This window comes from Bos grunniens, chromosome 3 (assembly GCF_055505025.1).
Source record: "Bos grunniens cultivar Pamir isolate PY7600 chromosome 3, Bosgru_T2T1.0, whole genome shotgun sequence".
NCBI lineage: Eukaryota > Metazoa > Chordata > Mammalia > Artiodactyla > Bovidae > Bos > Bos grunniens.
Genome location: NC_141167.1, coordinates 1205955 through 1224124, shown reverse-complemented (window position 1 = coordinate 1224124; position 18170 = coordinate 1205955). Strand labels below are relative to the sequence as shown.

At 65.0% G+C, this 18170-nt stretch overlaps 1 protein-coding gene across 1 annotated transcript; it reads left to right on the top strand.

Moving 5' to 3' along the window:
- Nucleotides 1–267: 267 nt before the first annotated feature.
- ANO7 (anoctamin 7) lies at nucleotides 268–17758 on the top strand. Its single transcript, XM_086394581.1, is given in 33 exon segments — nucleotides 268–405; nucleotides 487–729; nucleotides 1509–1589; nucleotides 1834–1957; nucleotides 2472–2584; nucleotides 3575–3727; nucleotides 4168–4302; nucleotides 4402–4478; nucleotides 5144–5208; nucleotides 5211–5306; nucleotides 6526–6616; nucleotides 7079–7110; nucleotides 7113–7155; nucleotides 7269–7486; nucleotides 8317–8579; nucleotides 8652–8726; nucleotides 8728–8795; nucleotides 9369–9456; nucleotides 9539–9641; nucleotides 11395–11495; nucleotides 11630–11706; nucleotides 11708–11734; nucleotides 12209–12263; nucleotides 13779–13871; nucleotides 14857–14917; nucleotides 14920–15009; nucleotides 16421–16579; nucleotides 16582–16877; nucleotides 16910–17156; nucleotides 17159–17193; nucleotides 17579–17597; nucleotides 17600–17641; nucleotides 17644–17758. Coding segments are annotated over 33 exon segments (3561 nt in total). The 3' UTR covers nucleotides 17697–17758.
- Nucleotides 17759–18170: the final 412 nt, after the last annotated feature.

Here is an 18170-nt window from a genome sequence, read left to right as displayed (position 1 = left end):
TAACAGTCGGTGTCACTTGGATGCTCCAGCCGGGTGGAGGCAGCGCCCTCCCCTCACGTCCTCTGCCCCGACCCCCTGGGCCGCCCCCCGGTCCTCTGCCCTCCTTTCCGACCACCGGCCTCCGGTCCCTGGGGCAGGCTCTGCCGTCAGGGTCACTGGGCCTGAGGTCAGTCACATCCGTTTCTCGGGCGTCTCTGCACACATTTCACGCCACCAAACAACACAGCCAGCTTTGTCTGCTTGAGCCTGACGGAAGGACTTGGGGCCATGCCTCCTGACACGGTGGCCGCGAGGCCACGCGCGTCGCTGGAGTGGCTGCGCTCGCCCGCGGCCCTGGGTGAGGCGCCTCCGTCTCCCTCTGTCCTCGTGTGCGGGGACGTCCGACCTCCTCCCGGCGGGGCTGCTGTGAGTGCCCACGTGTGTGCAGGGCACGCTCCGCCGTCAACGGGAACCCCTGTGGACACTTGGTGGCCTCAGTCTCCACAGTCTGCCGAGGGAACGGAGGTGCGGTCCGCATCCGCGTCGCCCCGATTCCTAAAGACGCGCGACGTTTCTGCACACGCGCGGGCTCTGCGTGTCCCCAGGCGTGAACAGCCTTCTTGTCTCATCTGTACCTGTGCTGCTGGGCTATCCACCTTGTCCTCATCAACGCTGGATGCTGGTGTCCTGGGCGCTTCCGGCCTGGCCGTCCTGGGTACCAGCATCGCAGGGTCCTGGCTGATGGACCGCGTGGGTCCCCTCCGCCTCGGGTTCCATTTCCCGCCCTGTGGAACAGGAAGGGTGCGCCCACTGCCGCCGCCCCCTGCCCCCTGCCCCCGGCTGGCCGCGCTCCCTTCCAGAGCCACGTAGAAGCCAGCAGACACGCACGGGGGACTGGGGCCAGGACTCCCCCTGGTGATCGGGACCCTCTCGACAGTCCAATGAAGAGAGGGCATGAAAAGCCGCCCTGTGTCATGGAAACAGGTGGCGCACACTTTGCCGGACCTCCCTCCAGACCTGTCGCCCCAAGTGGGCGCGGGGCACCCCGCGGGGGCAGCACGAGTGGCTTCCGCCACCCACTGCCCAGCGCCCTCAGCCCTCAGAGCAGATGGGGCCTTGGCTCTCGGCACGCGTCTCAGCCAGCGGGGATGCGTGTGCCCACCTCTGGGCGCCTGGCCGGGCTGGGCCTCAGCCTCGACCTCGGGGGAGCTGTGAGGGCTGTGACGGGAGCTGCAGCTGAGACTCACTGAGGGGGCCGTGTGGGACAGCCGGGGTGCTCAGAAGGGATGTGGGGCCCTGGGGTGGAAGGTGCCCAGCTCAGGGCTCCAGGAGCGCCTGGGACCCCTCTGCGCGCGGCCATGGCCACACCCTCCCGTTCGCACACAGCCCATGTGCGCACTTCTGTTGCACGTGCGTGATGTCAACAGATGCCCCGTGGCTTGTCGAAGGCACAGCCGTGCGGTCATTACCCACGGAAGCTGTTCTTGCCCATGAGCTCAGGAGCGCTACTGGCCCCGCTGGCCTTGCAGGGACCGTCACAGTTCCGCAGCTCCCAGAGGCAGGTCCACAGGTCCCGCTGCTATTTACCACGTACGTTTGAAACGGCGCTGGTGAGTTTCTACCTCAGCTGCAGAAATACCTCTTTGCTCAGTGTGAATGGATACACACATACGCCCATGCACACACACAGCGCACCCACACAACAGGCATGCACACATGTGCACTCACACACGCAAAGACGCCCGCACGTGCCACAGGCACACACACCTGTGCACACACGTGTGCACCCCAGGCTCTCATGGAGCCCGTGGTCCGCGCCGCCTGACGTCCAGGACGAGGATTGCGTGCCCCCAGGCCGTGCTCTGCTACCATGCGGAGGACCTGCGTCGGAAGCTGCCCTTGCGGGTACGGGACGCCTGTGACTGTGCCCCACGCTGCTGTTCACAAGCCTGGGGGCTCCCGCTCCGTGTCCTTGAGAGTGCCTGTGACCCCCCCGCTCCACGGTGCTCCCAGAAGCCCTGCTGCCAAGTCGGGGGAGGGGCGGTCCCCCCCCGAGGCAGGACTCGGGAGGGGTGGGCAGTATGTGCAGCAGCCAAGGCCACCTGGACCCCCGGACCGGAGCCCCCAGGCCTCCCGCTGAGGGCTGGCCCGGCCAGCGGGGCTCCGGGAGGGGCGCAGCTCCTGGCCAGCCTCGGGAGGGCAGGCCTGGGGCTGCTGTGCGGCCCAGGCTGTGGGCGGCCCTGGACCGTCGTGATGTGGGGGTGGACAAGGGGAGGCCACCGCTCTCTTGCCCCTTCCTGCCGAGATGGCTCTGGGCCTCAAAGGGACTGAAGAGCAGCCCTGGAGCCCAGGGCCCGGAGAGGGAGGGGCCTCACCTGGTCTACACAGGGTCCACAGCCGGGCCACGGCGGGCGGGAGCAAACCCACACACCCCCACAGCGCTGGCGTCCACGTCCCCTCAGGGTTGTGGGGCAAGTGACCATCCCTTCCAGGAGATGCCAACCGGGCCTCCAACCGGCTGGCTGGCCTGCTGCAGCGGCTGGGCATCCAACAGCCTGCTGAGGCCGTGCCCAACGTGCCCTGGAGTCACACTCCTGCCGGTTCAGTGAGCCAACTGTCCAGTAAGGGGGCTCCTCCGGCCCCCAACAGCCTCAGGCGGGCCCGGGGAAGGTGAGAGAATCACCAAGCAGGAGAACAAAACCTGCCGTTCTCCCTGAACTCTCCCCTCAGACCGGGGGCGAGTCTCAGGCGGGCGGGCTTCCGCCCATGTCATCTGCATCAGTCAAACAGGGAAACTGTGCTGGGGGCTCATCTCCGACCCCGGGGCCTGGATGTTAGGCCCACGCCCACCCAGCTCCATGATAGCGGTGGGTGGGCAGGTGCCCCGGGGCTCTCACACACAAAATGCAAGAAGCCAGTCCACACTGTTCCTGGAGTCCTTCCCTTGGCACGTGACTCCCCAAAGCCGGTCACAGCCTCACCCAGCATGCAGGTTACGGCGGCACCCAGGCCTGGGTTAGCACAGAGACCCCCGCGCTGAGGACACCTCCCTTCTGGGCTGGGGGGCAGAATCATGCCCCCTCCACAGGGCTTCTCGAGATTTTGGGTCCAGGGCAGGCCCTGCGGTCAGCCACTGGCCAGACACCGCCCAGAGAGAGGCCTTGGGTGCCGCGCTCAGAGCCCCCGGGCATGCAGACTGCCATGGACTCATCTGCCCAAGCACTGCCACTACCCTGCCCTGGGGTTATCTGTGCCACCCAAGCACTTGCCGTGACCTCAGGAGAGGAAGAGCCCCACGTGGGAGCCGCCCGTGTCGCTGGGGGCAAGGCCGCCCTGCAGGCCTGACGGAGGCCCAGGGAGCTCTTCACACCTGCAGGTCCGTAGCGGGGACAGCCAGGCCCCCTTCTTCCCCAGCGCCACGGGCAACAGATGGTGAGTGGGGGTCCCAACCTGGCTCAGAGCCTGTGGCTCAGACCCAGGGCCCCCAGCGGGCAGCAGAGGCCTCTGTGGACACGGGAAGGCTGGCCTGTGCTGTCCAGAGCAGCGAGGCCCCGTGGCTGGGAACCTGTCTCCACCTCGTGCTTGGGGCCCGCAGGCCCGCAGGGCCCCAGTGGATGTCACTTTCAAGGACTGGCAGGACTTGCCAAGGCCATGGGGCCTGGGCAGGTATGGGTCCAGTGGGTCAGTGAGGACAGAGGCCAAGGCCCACGGCGGCAGCATCCCTGAGAACCGCAGGCAGGGCCGGCCGGTGTGGGGGGAGGGCTGGGACGGGTCTGCCCAGGAGAACTGGCCCCTGCAGACCAAAGAGCAGGGCCACGTGGACTTCCCAGCAGGGCCTGGGCCCCCCTCCCGACACAGGCCTCCTGTTGGGGGAACGGCTGCCCAGACCAAGGGGCCAGCACAGGGGCTGTGCTTGGCAGGGGTGTGAGGTCAAACCCAGGCCAAACGCCACGAGCCCAGCGTCCCAGCCAAGGCCAAGGCCTGCCAAGTGTGAGAACACCATCTCCGGGGCCGGTGCCCGGGGAGCAGGGCAGGAGTGGGGAGGCCGGTGCCCGGGGAGCCGGGTGGGGCTTGTCCTCACCGCTATCACCGGGCCCCAGGAGGCTGTCGTGGGCTCAGCCCGGAGGATCTGCGAGTCCCTGCTGCACGGTCACACGACCTGTGACAGGCCTCCCACTCCACTCCCAGCTGCGCGAGATCCTGGCCAAGGCCTCTCTGGGCCACAAGAGGAAAAGCCTGTTTGGGATCGACTGGCTGCCGGGGGCAGGGGTCTTCAGCGCAGCCTCCCCTGAACGATGTGAGTCCTGGGGGCTGGAGGCAGAAGTAGGGGGCAGGAGCTAGAGGGGGAGCTTCCAGGCGAGGAGGACCCCAGGTCCTGCCCTGGGGACATGGGGCAGCTGTGACACCCCTATGATGGGACAGTCTGGCTCCTTGGGCAGCTTCCCCTTCGGGAGGCTGCCCGCGCCCCTCACAAAGCCAGGTCACCGGGGCATTGCCGAGTAGGGGGCGCTCACCACACCAGCTGCCGCTGGACAAGACTCAACCACCTTATCACCAGCCCTGACAAAGAGTCCACTGCCTGGTCAGGAGGTGGGCGGGGGTCTGCCCCCCTCCGTGTGACCTGGGGGTCTGCCCCCCTCGGTGTGACCTGGGGGTCTGCCCCCCTCCGTGTGACCTGGGGGGGTCTGCCCCCCTGCCGTGTGACCTGGGGGTCTGCCCCCCTCCGTGTGACCTGGGGGCCTGCCACCTGCCGTGTGACCTGGGGGTCTGCCCACTGTGCTGGGGAGCACCTCTCCTGCTTCTGGCCGGTCTGCACACTTGGGCGGCAGGACCCCCGCCCAGAGACAGGGAGCCTGCTCAGATCGCAGTCACTGGCTCCCCGGGGCCGCCACTCCAGGTACCTCCTCCGCCCGTTACTGGACCCCGGCAGCCCCAGGACAGAGGCCCTCCTCAGAGAGGCCCTCCTGGACGGCTCACCCCAAAGGGCCTCCTGCCCTGGAGCAGCGATCCTGCTCCCTGCGGTGTCTGCCCTCTGTCCACCACGGCAGGGGGGCCTGTGGGGCTCACCCAGCCCTGAAGCCCCCACACCTAGACCCCTGCCTGGTGCGGGGAGGGCGCCTCCACCTGCCTGCAGTCTCCCCACCTGACAGCTCCTCGTCCCCAGCGCCCTGGCGACGCCCCTGCAGGACCCGCAGGCCCCGGGCCTCAGCCAGCGGCAGGTTCTGCTCCGGACTGGGCCCGCCGGGGCAGGCGGGGCAAGCAGCAGCCCGTGGGCCGCGTGCGCAGGGCTTCTGGCGAGAAGGTGGCCTTCCACTTCGCCTGGCTCGGTGAGTCCCGTGCCCACGCCCTCAGGGCCTCCTGGGCCCGACTTGGCCTTCAGGGTGACATCTGCTAATCGGTGCCCCCAGGGACGAGCCATGCCTGGGGGTTCAGCCAGCAGCCAGGCTGACTCCTCCAAGGCCAGTGCGCCCTGGCCGAGCTCCGCCCTGCCCAGCCGCTTCCCTGCACCATAAACCGTGCATTGGTAAACCCTCACCATGGGTGTTCTGGGGGGCCCCCCTTTCGACTCCCAATGCCCCAGCCCACCAGGCATGTCTCGAGAAGCCTGGGGCCACCCCAGGAACTCCCGCCCCGGAGGAGGTCACCCCTGCCCGGGGCCCGGGGAGAGCAGCCCCCTTGCCTCCTGCAGACAGGCTGGCACCCTGGGGTTGGCTGTCTGCCCCGGGCACCTGGGCTCCTCCTTCTGCTTACGACTCTACCCTGCCCTGCACAGCCATGCTCCCACCGTCCCAGCTGCTGAAGCCCTTTTTTGCCTCAAGGACAGCAAGTGTGTGAGCCATGCTGGGGAGCTGTGCCTGCCTTGTACACTGACTGGGGGACACAGAGGAGAGGCCACCCACGGTCACAGTGGACCCGAGCAGGGGACAGGGCATTGGGCAGGTAGGGTCCCAGGAGGGCAAGGGCCCTGGGGCACAATGGGTAGGGCCTCCTCTGGGTTCTCAACAGACTTGCATCTCAGAGGTCACTCTGGCCAACGCAGGGAAGGCCAGACGCCAGGCCGGGGCGGGCCTGGGGGTGACCTGTGGGAGGCGGACGGGGTGCTCGTAAAGGACCTGGCTGCGGCGGGCTGGGTGCAGAGCCGGAGGCGTCAAGAACGACCCCAGCCTCCAGGACTGGAGTCTGCTCAGCAGGGTGCCTCTCCAGGAGGGGCCCCATCCCTGGCGTGTAGATGGGAAGTGACTGAGGCTCAGGAAAGGGGGTTCCAGGAGGCGCGGGAGCCTGGGGGTCAGCAGCCAAGGTCAACAGGGGGAAAGGTCCAGAGTCGGGGGGCAAGGGCACGGGGACGGAGCTGCCCAGAGCTGCCAGGAGAGCTGCCTGGGGGCATCCCCTTGCGGCCTCCTCCCGGAAGGCCCTGCAACACCCCCACCCCACCCCTGCGGGGCTCCCTGCAGGTCGTGCAGCTGTGCAGACCTCTCCAGGGCTCAGCCCAGCCGTGGAGACCAGGCCCACCCAGACCACCCAGAGGCGACGCCAGTATCCCCTGAGGGTTCTACGCAGGTTGGCTCCTGCCAGCGGCGGTGGTGGGCACACGGATGTCCCTGGTGGGCTGCATCATGGTGTCCTCAGATACACCCACGTAAGCGTCCTCTGCCCTCCGCTCGCAGGCTGGCCCCGTGTCTCCTGAGGTGGGTGTGTGGTTGGAGGGGCTCCCAGGTGCCAGGCCCAGGGCAGAGCTGGGGGTAGAGGTGAGCATGGAGCACCCCCCCCAGCCCCCAGAGGTCACGGAGGGCCCCGGGACTGGGCTGGAAGACTGGCAGGTAGATATGTGTGCTCCCGGGCAGACACAAGTGGGCAGGTGTGTCCTTCCGTCAATTGTATTGGCACGTGCCCTCGTTTCTCACAATAGTGTCAACGTTTCTTATCGTGAGCAAGTGACAGAGGCTAGCTTTTATCTTAATATACAGTTGAAATGTCAAAAAGTTATCTCAAGAATTATCGTTGCATACACTTTTTAAAAGAAATGCTGGGCCTGGCAAAGACAGCAGGGAGACAGAGGGCAGGGCTGGGGTGAAGGCAGGCACGTGAGTGGTGGAGACAGCTTGGAGCTGTGCCCCCTCTGCCCGGTCTGCCCCTCTGGCTGCTCTCCCTCACCTGTGCCCTGGTCCAGAGAGGAGGGTGGGCAGGCGAGGGTGGAGGGCAGTCCCCTGCTCCCTGGTCCGGCCACACCCCTCTGGGGAGCCCCGCTCGGCACCACGCAAGGTTGAGCACCCTGTGCGTTACTCACCCAGGAGGCAGTGTCCCCACCGGCTGAGGCCGGCTGGCCCCCGGCCCGCAGTGCTCAGCGGAGCAGCTGGGCGGGAGACGCCGTGGGAGCTCCTCCTGTTCCTCCTGCTATTAGGAATGGCAGCCAGGAAGGTCAAGCGCAGGACCCCGAGCACACAGACCTTGCCGCCCTCAGGCACAGAGTCCTCAGGCTGCGGGTTTCCTCAGCCTTTACACTTCCAGGGTGGGTCAGCTCTTCCCTGAGCGCAGCTGCGAGGCCCGCACCCACACTCCTTGGGCCGGAGCTTCGGAGCCCAGGATGGACCCACAGACAGACACGCCTTCAGCACCCTGCTGGGAACCTGTCTCTGCCAGTGTCCTAGGTCTGCCCTAACAAATGACCACAAATGGGCGTTAAAACAACAAGCTGCAAAAAAAAAACAAAAACAAGCTGCTTTTCTCACAGTTCTGCAGGCAGGATCCAGTACTGCCGGTGTGGCAGCTGGTTCCTTCTGGAGAAGGTGCGGGGCGCCCGCCCCATGTCCAGTGGCTCTGGGGCTCTGACGCCGCTGGCTTGTGGCCGCGCCGCTCCCATCTCCCCCGTCTTCACGTGGCCTCTCCCTCTGTGCAGGCCACGTCTGTCTCTCCTCCTCCTACAAGGGCTTGTCGCTGGTGCTCTCATCGGGGGCTCCTTATCCTAATCACACATGCAAAGGCCTTTCTTCCAAGGAAGGCTGTATTCTGATGGCCTTCCCATCAGAACGTGTGTACAGGAGGATATGTCTTCTCAGGAGCACAGTTCAAGCCACTACAGTCCATCCTCTGGCCCCCATGAGCAAAACACAGTCACCCCCAACCCCGTGCCCCAAAGTGTCACCCACTGCAGCGTCAACCCGAGTCCCCCCAACCCAGTGCCGCAAAGTGTCACCCACTGCAGCGTCAACCCGAGTCCCCCCAACCCAGTGCCGCAAAGTGTCACCCACTGCAGCGTCAACCCAAGTCCCCAGGCTCATCTCATCCTGAGTCGGGGGTGGGGGAGGTTCTGCGGCAACACCGCTGCCTCCTGCGCACCAGACGGTCACCGCCTCCAGGGTACAACGGTGGGCAGGCGAGGGACGGGGCTGGGGGGCATTCCTCGAAGGCGGGGCAGGAGGGAGAAAAGGGCCCAGTCCCAAGCCCGGGGGGCCCCGCTGCCCCGTCCAGGCCGGCGGCTCCCTGGCCACGGAGGCGCGGTCTTCTTGAGTCTGTTCACGGCGCTGTGGGCCGTGCAGCTCCTGGAAGCGGATGAGCGCCTGCTGGCCTACAGCCGAGGCTGCTGGAACTCCGGGGACCTCGAGGTGGGCGGTGCCCCGACGAGGCCCCGCCCCCAGCACGCACCCCGCTGAGCACTCCCCCTCCCCCGCTGGGAGCGGCCGCGGCCCCAGTTTTGCGCCTCAGCTCCCACAATACTGAATCCCACCACCGCTGAGGACGAGCCCTACTTGCCCTGAGAGGAGCCGCCTGCGCCAGGTGCTGGCCAACTCCGTGGTGGTCCTGACAATGGTGAGGATCCCCGCTGCCGGGCGCTGCCCATCAGGCCGCTGTCCTCAGTGAGCAGTAGCCCCCACTCCCCGCTGTGGGGCAGGGCGTGATATTGTCTCTGGGACCCAGGAGGCCCTCGCTGTCCTCAGAAAGGCCACGGTGTTCCTGGGCTCCAGGGAGGGGCTGAGCTAGGAATCTGGGCCATAAGAGGCAGGTGCGTGTGGGGCAGGGGCCTGGGCCATCCTTCAAGCACAGGTCCCCTCACCCTGTCTTGCCCTCTAGTCAGAGGGACTTCCTAACTGACCCCCTTCGGAGATCTCAAGAATTCCCAGTTTCAGCTAGTGAGATGGGGGTTGGCTGACAACAAGACACAGAGGCCCCTGTGCTGCCCAGAGGTCGCTGAGTCGCCCACCTCTAACTCTAAGGAACTGCCCACCCCTCATCTCCCTGCCGGCCACCACTCGCTGCCCAGCAACCCGCCAGGAGAGGCCGGGCGCACAGCCTGGTCTGGGAGTGGGACAGCATGCGGCTGTGCCCTGAGGGTGCTGGGGTGTCAGGCTGCAGCCGCAAGGCTCATGCACCCGCTGCCCCGCATGTGGCCATGGTGCTCTGTGCCTGGTGCCCATCACTGTGTACCGGGCCCTCACGGCCATGCTGGTGTCCGGGCCAGACAACAGCATCCTCGCAGCCTGGGTGAGCTTCCATCCTTGCTCCTGCTGGCTGGCTGGGTGGTGGGCTCTGGTTCCCTCCTCCATCACCCTGCCGTCCCCCATAGGCTTCGCGCATCACCAGCCTCACGGGGTCCGTGGTGCACCTCGTCTTCATCCTCATGCTCTCCAAGATCTACGTGGCCCGGGCGCACGTCCTGACGAGACGGGGTGAGTGCCGAGAGCACTGGGCGCTGGCCAGTGAGGCGCCGCTGGGACGTGTCCCGTCCTCCCCCCAAGCCCCTTAAACGGCAGTGGGGGGGTGCCGGGGTCCAGCCCCGGCTGATCCAGTGAGGCGCCGCTGGGACGTGTCCCGTCCTCCCCCCAAGCCCCTTAAACGGCAGTGGGCGGGTGCCGGGGTCCAGCCCCAGCTGATCCAGGGTATTCGAAGGAGAGACGACGTTGGCGACCTATTCATTTAAATATTTATCAAAGATATGAAGAGTAATAGAATGAGGATAGCTCAGTGAGGAAATTCAGTGGAGAAAAGAGGCTGAGTAGCTTGGTTTACGCGGGAGACCAATAAAACTTCAAGACAAGAAGTTTGCACCACTTACGTAGGCCGCAGGCGTCCTTCCGTTCTCCCGAAGGAGAGGAGACACTGAGGCCTCCTCAGTCGGATCTTAGAAGCCCAGGCATAATTAGTAAGCATGGCGGGTTCCGCACTCCAGATGGAGACTCAGCCAGAATTTGAGAGAGAGAGCGACATGGGGAGACCAAGTTTCAGTGAACAAGGCCCGCACTTTATTTTCCAAAGTAGTTTTTATACCTTAAGTTGTGCATAGAGGATAATGGGGGAAGGGATGGTGTCATGCAAGGACAGCAGTTCCTGATCCTAATCAAAGCCAGGCTTTCAAACTTATCACATACAAGAGTTCAGGTGAATTACATCATCTTCTGGCCAGGAAGCCTGTTAACATTTTAAGAAACTTATTTTTCTCTAAAGGTGATTATTCTAAAGTCAGGCGCCAGCCTCCAAAAAGCATTGGACAAAGCTGCGTTCCTATAGGGCAAAGGTGAGGTGGGCTCAATCAAGAAAAGAATTAACTCAAGGGTCCAAGGTTACAAACATTGAGGCTTCTACTTACATTTCTATACACCCATTAAATCAATCAATACACTGCCAAGGACACAGTAGGTAAGGGGTATGGAGACTTAGCAGCAAACATTGGCCCAATAAGTGAAAAACCCTTCACCGATACAATTTCTAATCAATCTTTTAACTGCTCAAAGGACTCTGTATTTAGACAGTTTAGAACATCTCATACCTCTCACAGTCGGGAGGCTCTGAGCAATCACATGTGGCCGGAAAAACCTATTCAGGCAGGCTAGAGGATTTCCAAAGGAGTTTGTAGGTTGAAACACTATCACACGCAGGAACTTTATTAACTGGAGGTATAAGTTAACTCCTTTTTCAGAGAGAGGTAGTGGGGGACAGCCCCCCGTAAAGTCAGAGGTGTAGGTGAGAGCACAAAGCAGAAAGTAGGCAGACTCTGGTTTGGGGGGCAGATGCTCGAGAATTTCCAGGGGGACTCCTGAGGCTCGATCCCACCTTTGCGTATGCCCAGCCTCCTTCCTCATGACCTTTGCCAGGGGCGGAGCTCCTGCTCCCGGCAGGCGGGGCCTCGGCGGGGGGCGGGGCGCCCCCTCTTCTGTGACCCACTTCCGTTTCCTAAGGACAAATACATCCGTCCACGAGCTGCACGAATTGCAGCCCTGGTCTCGGGACGGGACAGAGCCCAGCGCACACCGGGGAGACTAGGGCAGAGTGCGGGGCAGACAGCGTGCGGGAGGCCAGGGACAGAGCCCTGGGGAACCGCCCACAGTGTCCCTGCAACGGCGGGGCCTGGGAGTGTCCTCCAGCCGGCCTCTTGGGGCCCGCCTCCGTCTCAGCGCCTCCTTACCAGGCACCTCCGGCGCCCAGCGCCCCAGACCCGTGCCCAGCCCGCTTTCCGGAGCCACAACGTATTAATTCTTACCGGCACTTGCCTGGCTCCTCCTCTACCCGCGGAGCGCTTCCAGAAGGTCCTGAAGTCGGAGCTTCGGAAACGCGCCCTCCCTTCTTTCCTGAACGGATCTCTTTGAACGCCCGGGGGCAGGCCCTTTCCTCACTCCCTGCGCCGGGGAGGTGTCTGACGCAGGCACTCGCTGTGCCCTAGAGGGGCGCCCAGGTCGAGTCCGAGGGCGCTTTCACCCGCAGGGTGTCCATCTTACAGTTCCTCAGTTTCTACTCGCCGCTTCTACACCGCTTTCTGCAAGAGCCGGTTAGCGCCTGCGCCGGCCACACCTGCCCGCCCCGCCCATACCCCGCCCATCCGGGCCCGCTACGCCCACGTCCCCTCCCAGGTCACGCCCACGCCAAGTTAGCCCCGCCCCTCAGCCCGCCACGCCCACTGGGGGCCGCCCTGGTCACGCCCCCGTTCCGCCTCAGCCCGCCCCACCCAAGCCCCGCCTACTCCCTACTGGCCCGCCCCTCCTCAGCCTGTCCCGGCCCCGCACGCTCCCAAACTGGCCCCCGCCCCTCCTTAGCCCTGGCCCCGCCCTACCACGCGTGGCCCGGCCACGCCTCACACGGCGGTCACGCCCGCGCCCCGCCCCCTGTGGCCCTGACACCGCCCAGACGCTCGGGCGAGGTGGGCTGGCACAGGGGTCGCTCCCCGATGCCCGCCGTGCCCACCTTGTGGTTCCGCCAGCTGGGCGGCGGGCGGCCGGGGGAACGGAGGCTTGGCTCTCCCCAGGTTCGGCGGCTACCCCGGCAACTGCTACACCTTGCTCGGGGTCCGCAACGAGGAGGTGAGCGCGGAGAGCCGGCGGTGGCCCTCCCTGGGCCCGACTCAGACAGCTGTCCTCAGAAGCTCACAATCCGCCTGTCCCCGTTGGCACCCGATTCGCACCCGAACCCAGCCCCAGTCACTGGCATGGGCCGTGAGCCGCCGTCGCTGCCGCAAGCTCGGTCAGCAAGCTGGAGGTGCAGAGGCTGACGGCCCCCCACGGGGCTTCTCCCCAAGGCGCCCCCGCCCCCACGTCAGCACAAGCGGGCTCACCTGCAGCTTTGAGAGACAGGGAACTGTTTTCTGGATAGCGGAAGCTGGTTTCCTGCAGGATGAAGCCTTGCTGTTGTGCGGGGTCCCCAAGAGCAGACCCCAAGGAAAGGCCCAGGATCAGTTCACGGGTGCGGATGTCACCCTGGGAAGCACACAGGGGACAAGGGCTGTGCAGAAGGAGGTGCTCCTAGGAGCACTCCAGAGGGGGTCACCACCTGTGAGCTTGTGGGCTTGTGGGCTTGTGAGCTCAACCCTGCCCCAACCCGCCTGAGACATTGTAGAAAAACCCTCAAGATGACCATCTGGTCCCTTCCTGGCTGAGGGCCAAGGAGGCACAGGTAGGGGTCCAGGAGTTGCCGTGGAACACCTCCCCTGAAAGCCCCTCTGCTCCCATTTGTTGGAGGAGGAGGGAGAACAGCAACTTTCCATGGGTCAGAGCTGCGACCCAGTCTGACAGCTCCCTGCGAAGGGGCTGTCCCTAAGGAGCCCTCTCCAGGCTCACATGTTGGGGAGACAGGGCAGATGGGCTGAGACTCAGGGCAGGACTGCGCATGGCACACTGCAGGCAAGCAGCCTACAGTTACCAACAGGAAAAGTTCCCAACTCAAAATGGTTCCAGCAAAAAAATGCAGTTTCGTGGGCTCCTCTATTGAAAACACAGGAGGCTCTGTGAGCTCAGGGCTGACTGGAACCAGGTGTTTGAACAATTTTGCACTGCTTTCCCAGCACTGGCTGTGTTTTCAGGCAGATTCTTCAGGCAGATTCTCCTCTCCTGGTAGGGAAGACATCTTGCAGTGTGGGCTGACGTCCCAAGAGCCCAAGACAACATCCTCTAGCTTAATACCCAGCACAAGGCATGTTGTCCCACAGGTTCCCCCTAAGAGCCCCGGACCCGCCTCTCACTGGCGTCATCAGGTCCCCGCTTGGTGAGGCCTGCCTGCATCCTGGGTCTGCCTCGGATCCACAGGCTAGGGTCAACCCCATGTGACTCCACGTGGTTCCCCAAAGAGCCCAGGGTGCCACACGGCCATGCCTCTGATGTCCCATAACATCTGCCCGCTAGACCTGGGGAAGACTGCGGAGGCTTGAATGAGGTCAGGATGGGGAAGGAAGGGAAGGAGGGTCTCTGTAGGCCTCAAGGTGCCCCTGGCCTGTCTGAAAGGAACGTGAGGGCGTGGCAGGGGCCACCTTGGAGGCCCGGAAGTGTACAGGTGCCTTGAGGCTGGTCCCTCCCACAAGCTAACCTGAAGGGCGGGCGCCACAGTGTGCAGCTGGGGGCTGCCTTGCCGAGCTGGCCCAGGATCTCCTGGTCATCCTGGTGGACAAACAGGTCATCAACACCATCCATGAGATTCCTGTACCTCTGCTCCCCGGGGTGAGTCTCCCACCCCACCCCATCTGCCTGGAAATCATCCAGGGACCGTGGGACCCAGGAGTGGCTGGGGTAGCCAGCCCCGCTGGGAGAAGAGGTTGTGGGGAAGGCAAGTCCAGCCCACCTGGACCCCAGCGACTCGGGCACGTGCAGGGGAGGCTCCACCCAGCTACTGGCCCATAGGCTCTCCGATGCCCCGACCCTGTGTTGCTGCTGCAGGCTCTTACTGGGGTCTCTTGCCCCGGAACTGCCTCTGGAGGGCAGGAGGCCTGGGTTCCTGGGTGCTGCCCCAACCACTGGTCCATCCTGTGTGTAGCCCACTGGGGCTGGGCCAGGCATTCTTCGGGGAGGGAGGAGCAAGGGGAGGCCCCAGGATTCCGGTGCCCTAATGGGGACACTGGAGTCCCATCCCCCGGTTCCACCCACTGGCACTACTGTGGCCGCAATCAAGGCACCTGGGACCGCAGCCCTGCCCAGGCCAGAGCCCTTGCACTGACCGCCCAGGGATGCCTCACATCCGGCCCAAGGCTGGACCCAAGCTGGACCCTCACCATCCCCTGCACACCTCATCTCCCTGGAGACTCCTGGGCACCACAAACCACGCTGTCAGACCTTAGCCCAGCCACGTGCCCTCTGTGGTGTGGCCCTGACTCTCAGGGCAGGCGGTGCTGGGAAGCTGAATTCAAGATTACAGCAGACAGGGTGTAGCTGGACGAGTGCAAGTGTGGGCAGCGAAGTGCCCACACACTCACATCCTGGGGTCCTCCCTCATCCGCTCCCTCCTGACGTAGCTCCTGCCGCCTCCTCTGAGCAGCGCTGACTTGCCTCAGGGAGATTAGGGGGAGGCTGGCACGCTGCCCCACCAGGGGGACACGGGTGCCGAAGGCCTGCCCCTCGCTCTGCCCACCATGGGCCCCAGGGGTGGGCTCAGATGCCCTCAGGGCCGTCTTCCTGGTGTTTCTGTCTCCAGGAAGCCAAAGGCTGCTGGCAAGGGTTCCGGCTCTGCTCCCAGAAGAAGAAGGCAGGGGTTTCCCTGGAGGCCGGCAGGAGCCCTGGGAGGTGGACTACCAGATTTTGCCCTTCGAGGGCCTATTTGACAGGTACCTCGAGACGGACTTCCCTGGTGGCTCAGACGGTAAAGCGTCTGTCTACAATGCGGGAGACCTGGGTTCAATCCCTCGGTCAGGAAGATCCCCTGGAGAAGGAAATGGCAACCCACTCCAGTACTACTGCTTGGAAAATCCCATGGATGGAGGAGCCTGGTAGGCTACAGTCCATGGGGTCGCAAAGAGTCGGACCCTACTGAGCAACTTCACTTCACTTCTTCGAGATAGGCAGGGGCCACGGTAGGTGCCATGACCACCAGCGACATGGGGAAGGGTAACTGCACCACCAAAGGGCCTGCCAGCCTCAGCATTCCTGTCTGCAGCTGCCTTGAAACACAATGTAAGGATGGGTATGACAGGGGGGCCCTGATGGAGTCAGGCCTGGAGAGATCAGGAAACGAATGGTAGGGGCCATGGCGGGGAGCACTCAAGAAAGGCTGGCTGAGGGCAGGAGGGGCAGCGCCCCAGGTCCAGGGACTCAGAGAGGACCTGGGGCCCCCGATGGGGCTCACTTGGAGTGGCCTTCATCTCCTCCCGCCCCTGAACACCGGGGCCAGAGCCCTGCGCAGGGCGTGAGGAGAGCAGTGAGGGTGCTCTGGCCGGGGCGAGGTTGCACGGAGGCAGCACTGGGGAACTGGGCTTCTCTGGACAGCTTTTCGATGCCCACACTCTTTGCTGGACCCTCCAGTGCCCTTGCCAGGAGGGGGCCTGTGTTCGGGGTTTATCCCCCGCATGGATGGGGTGGCTGCACTTTTTGAGGCCAGGGTCTGTGTCTCACGCAGCCCTTCTGTTTGATGACAGAGGGGAGAACCGCTGCACAGTCAAAAGTGCTGCATCTGAGCAAGGCATTGCTCTGAGCCTCCGGCGGCCAGAGCAACAGCGGTGACGCCAGTGGCTTCGTTCTGCGGAGGAAGAGGGCAGAAGGCACACAGGGAGGGACGTGCTTCTTCATAACGTGAGCGGGCGACCACTGGACGGAAGGCCGCCGGGCCCCAGGCTCTCCTTAGGAATCTTACATAAGAGCAAGGAGCCCCTTTCAAGGAGCCCCTTCCTAGAATCTTGCCACGAGTCCACAGGGCGGGCACAGCCCGGGAAGGACAGTTAAAGTTCCAGACCACAGGCGGCAGGGGGAGGCCGGGGACCAGCCAGAAACACACCCAGCTCTGTGAGAGCATTCCGGGGAGGCTTCCGGGAGAAGGGGGCCATGCCTTGGAGCCTGTGGGGTGAGTAAAAGCAGGGACTGTGGGCACAGGCAGGGGTGGTCCCACGCCTCCCTGAAGGGCGTGGTGAAGGGTTTACGGTGGGCAGTGTCTGGCCACTGGTCTCAGGTGCGCGTGGTCCTTATCACCGGATGAAACCCGGCGGGCGGAAGTCAGGGTAGCGCGCCGTGGCCACCGGAGGGCCTGACGGTGACCCTTATCCCCGCAGTCCTGCAGTTCGGCTTCGTTACCACCTTCGGGGCCGCCTGCCCGCTCGCGCCGCTCTTCGCGCTGCTCAGCAATTGGGTGGAGATCCACCTGGACGCGCGCCAGTTCATCCGCCGGGTGGCCGAGCGCGCGCTGGACATGGGCATCTGGTTCCGCATGCTGGAGGCATCCCGCACCTGGCGGGCATCAGCAACGTGAGCTCGGGGCGCGGCGGGGGCGGTCACCCGGGAGAGCGGGCCGGCCGGGGCGCGCGGCCGCGCGCTCACTCGCCGGCGGCCCGGGCGTTCCTGCTGGCCTTCTCGGCCCCCTTCCTGCCGCGCGCCCACTACCAGTGGAGCCCGGCCAGCGACCTGCGCCGCTTCGCCGGCTTCACGCTGGCGCCACCCAGCCCGCCTTCAGCGTTGCAAGCAGCCGCCCTTGCCCGTGAGGGCGCCGGGGGCGGGGCTCCCACGGGAGGGGCGGGGCGGCATCGAGAGGGGCGGGGCGACAGCCGGAGGGGCCAGGCTGGGAGGGCCTGGCGCCCCTCACTCCCGCCTCCGGAGCTGCTCTGCGGGAGGGGATCAGCCGGGGCGGGGTCGGAGCTCCCGGCGCCCGCGGGCTGAGCCCGGCGACGGGGAGCGGGTGGCAGGCTGAGAAGGGCGTTCGCACCTCAGCCTGCCCCCCACCGCCGCGTGGCTCCCGCAGGTACCAGGCCTTCGGGGAGGATGATGGACATTATTCCCGGACCTACTGGACTCTAGGGCCGTCTGTTCGGCCTTCGTCACGGTGTTCGTGGTGCCGAGGGCCGCAGGATGCTGGGCCCCGCTGCTACCCCAGGGCTCCACCCAAGGTCAGCGCGTGGTCCGCGGGGTGGGCGCGGCGGAGGCCGCGGGGCCGGCGCCCCTGCTGTACGCCCGCGGGCAGACAGCGGCCCTCTGCGTCTTCGCCTCCCGGCCTGGCCTCTGTCCAGAGGGCCCTGGGCACTGCAGGGTCCGTGGAAGCTGGGGTGGTCTGCCTTGCGGCCTCTGCCTCTTCCTGGAGTTTCCTTTCCTGCACTGAAGCTTGCTGTCCAGCTCAGCCCACGCCTGCGGAGCCCTTTCCCACCTCTGGCCCCACCCTGGGACTTGTGCCAAGGGGTGGGGGTGTGTGGCCACCCCACAACACCGCTGCTCCCACCCAGCACGTGGTGTTCTGCACTGGCGGCTCCCCGATCTCATGGAAACCGACATCCCTGAATCTGTGGCGAGCAGGTGAAGCGGGAGAACTACAGTGCCAAGCAGACGCTGGCTGAGAGCTAGGTGAGCCCCCACCCCCATCCCCGCCCGCACTCTGCCGTGGTCAGAGCCTAATCACGATGCTCCTCCTCTGCCCTTTCCTGAAAACAGGCTCTTTTTGGAACAACTGGAGCAAAAGAGAACCAAGCCTTGGGCTCAGAGATGAGTCCGGGCCCAGAGCCTAGGTTGCCAGGAGCTGGAGTCACAGCTCGCCCCACAGGAGGCGGCTTAGGGCCCTGGAGGAGGGGTGGAGGGTGATGCTGTCAAAGGCTTCCCACCTCAGAGGCCACCGCCCCCTCCCGGCCCCTCTGCCTCCCAGGCCCTGGCATGAGTTGGCCCCATGGCCCACTGTCTCCAGCCAGGGACCTGGAGGCGGGCACGTGGTGCTTAGGGGCAGCTTTCCCTGCCATCTCCCGCCCAGCCTCACCTCCCCCCTCACCCAGGCAGGATGGCTCCAAAGCTAAGGTGCTGCCCCCCTCACATCGTGCCCCCACCCTT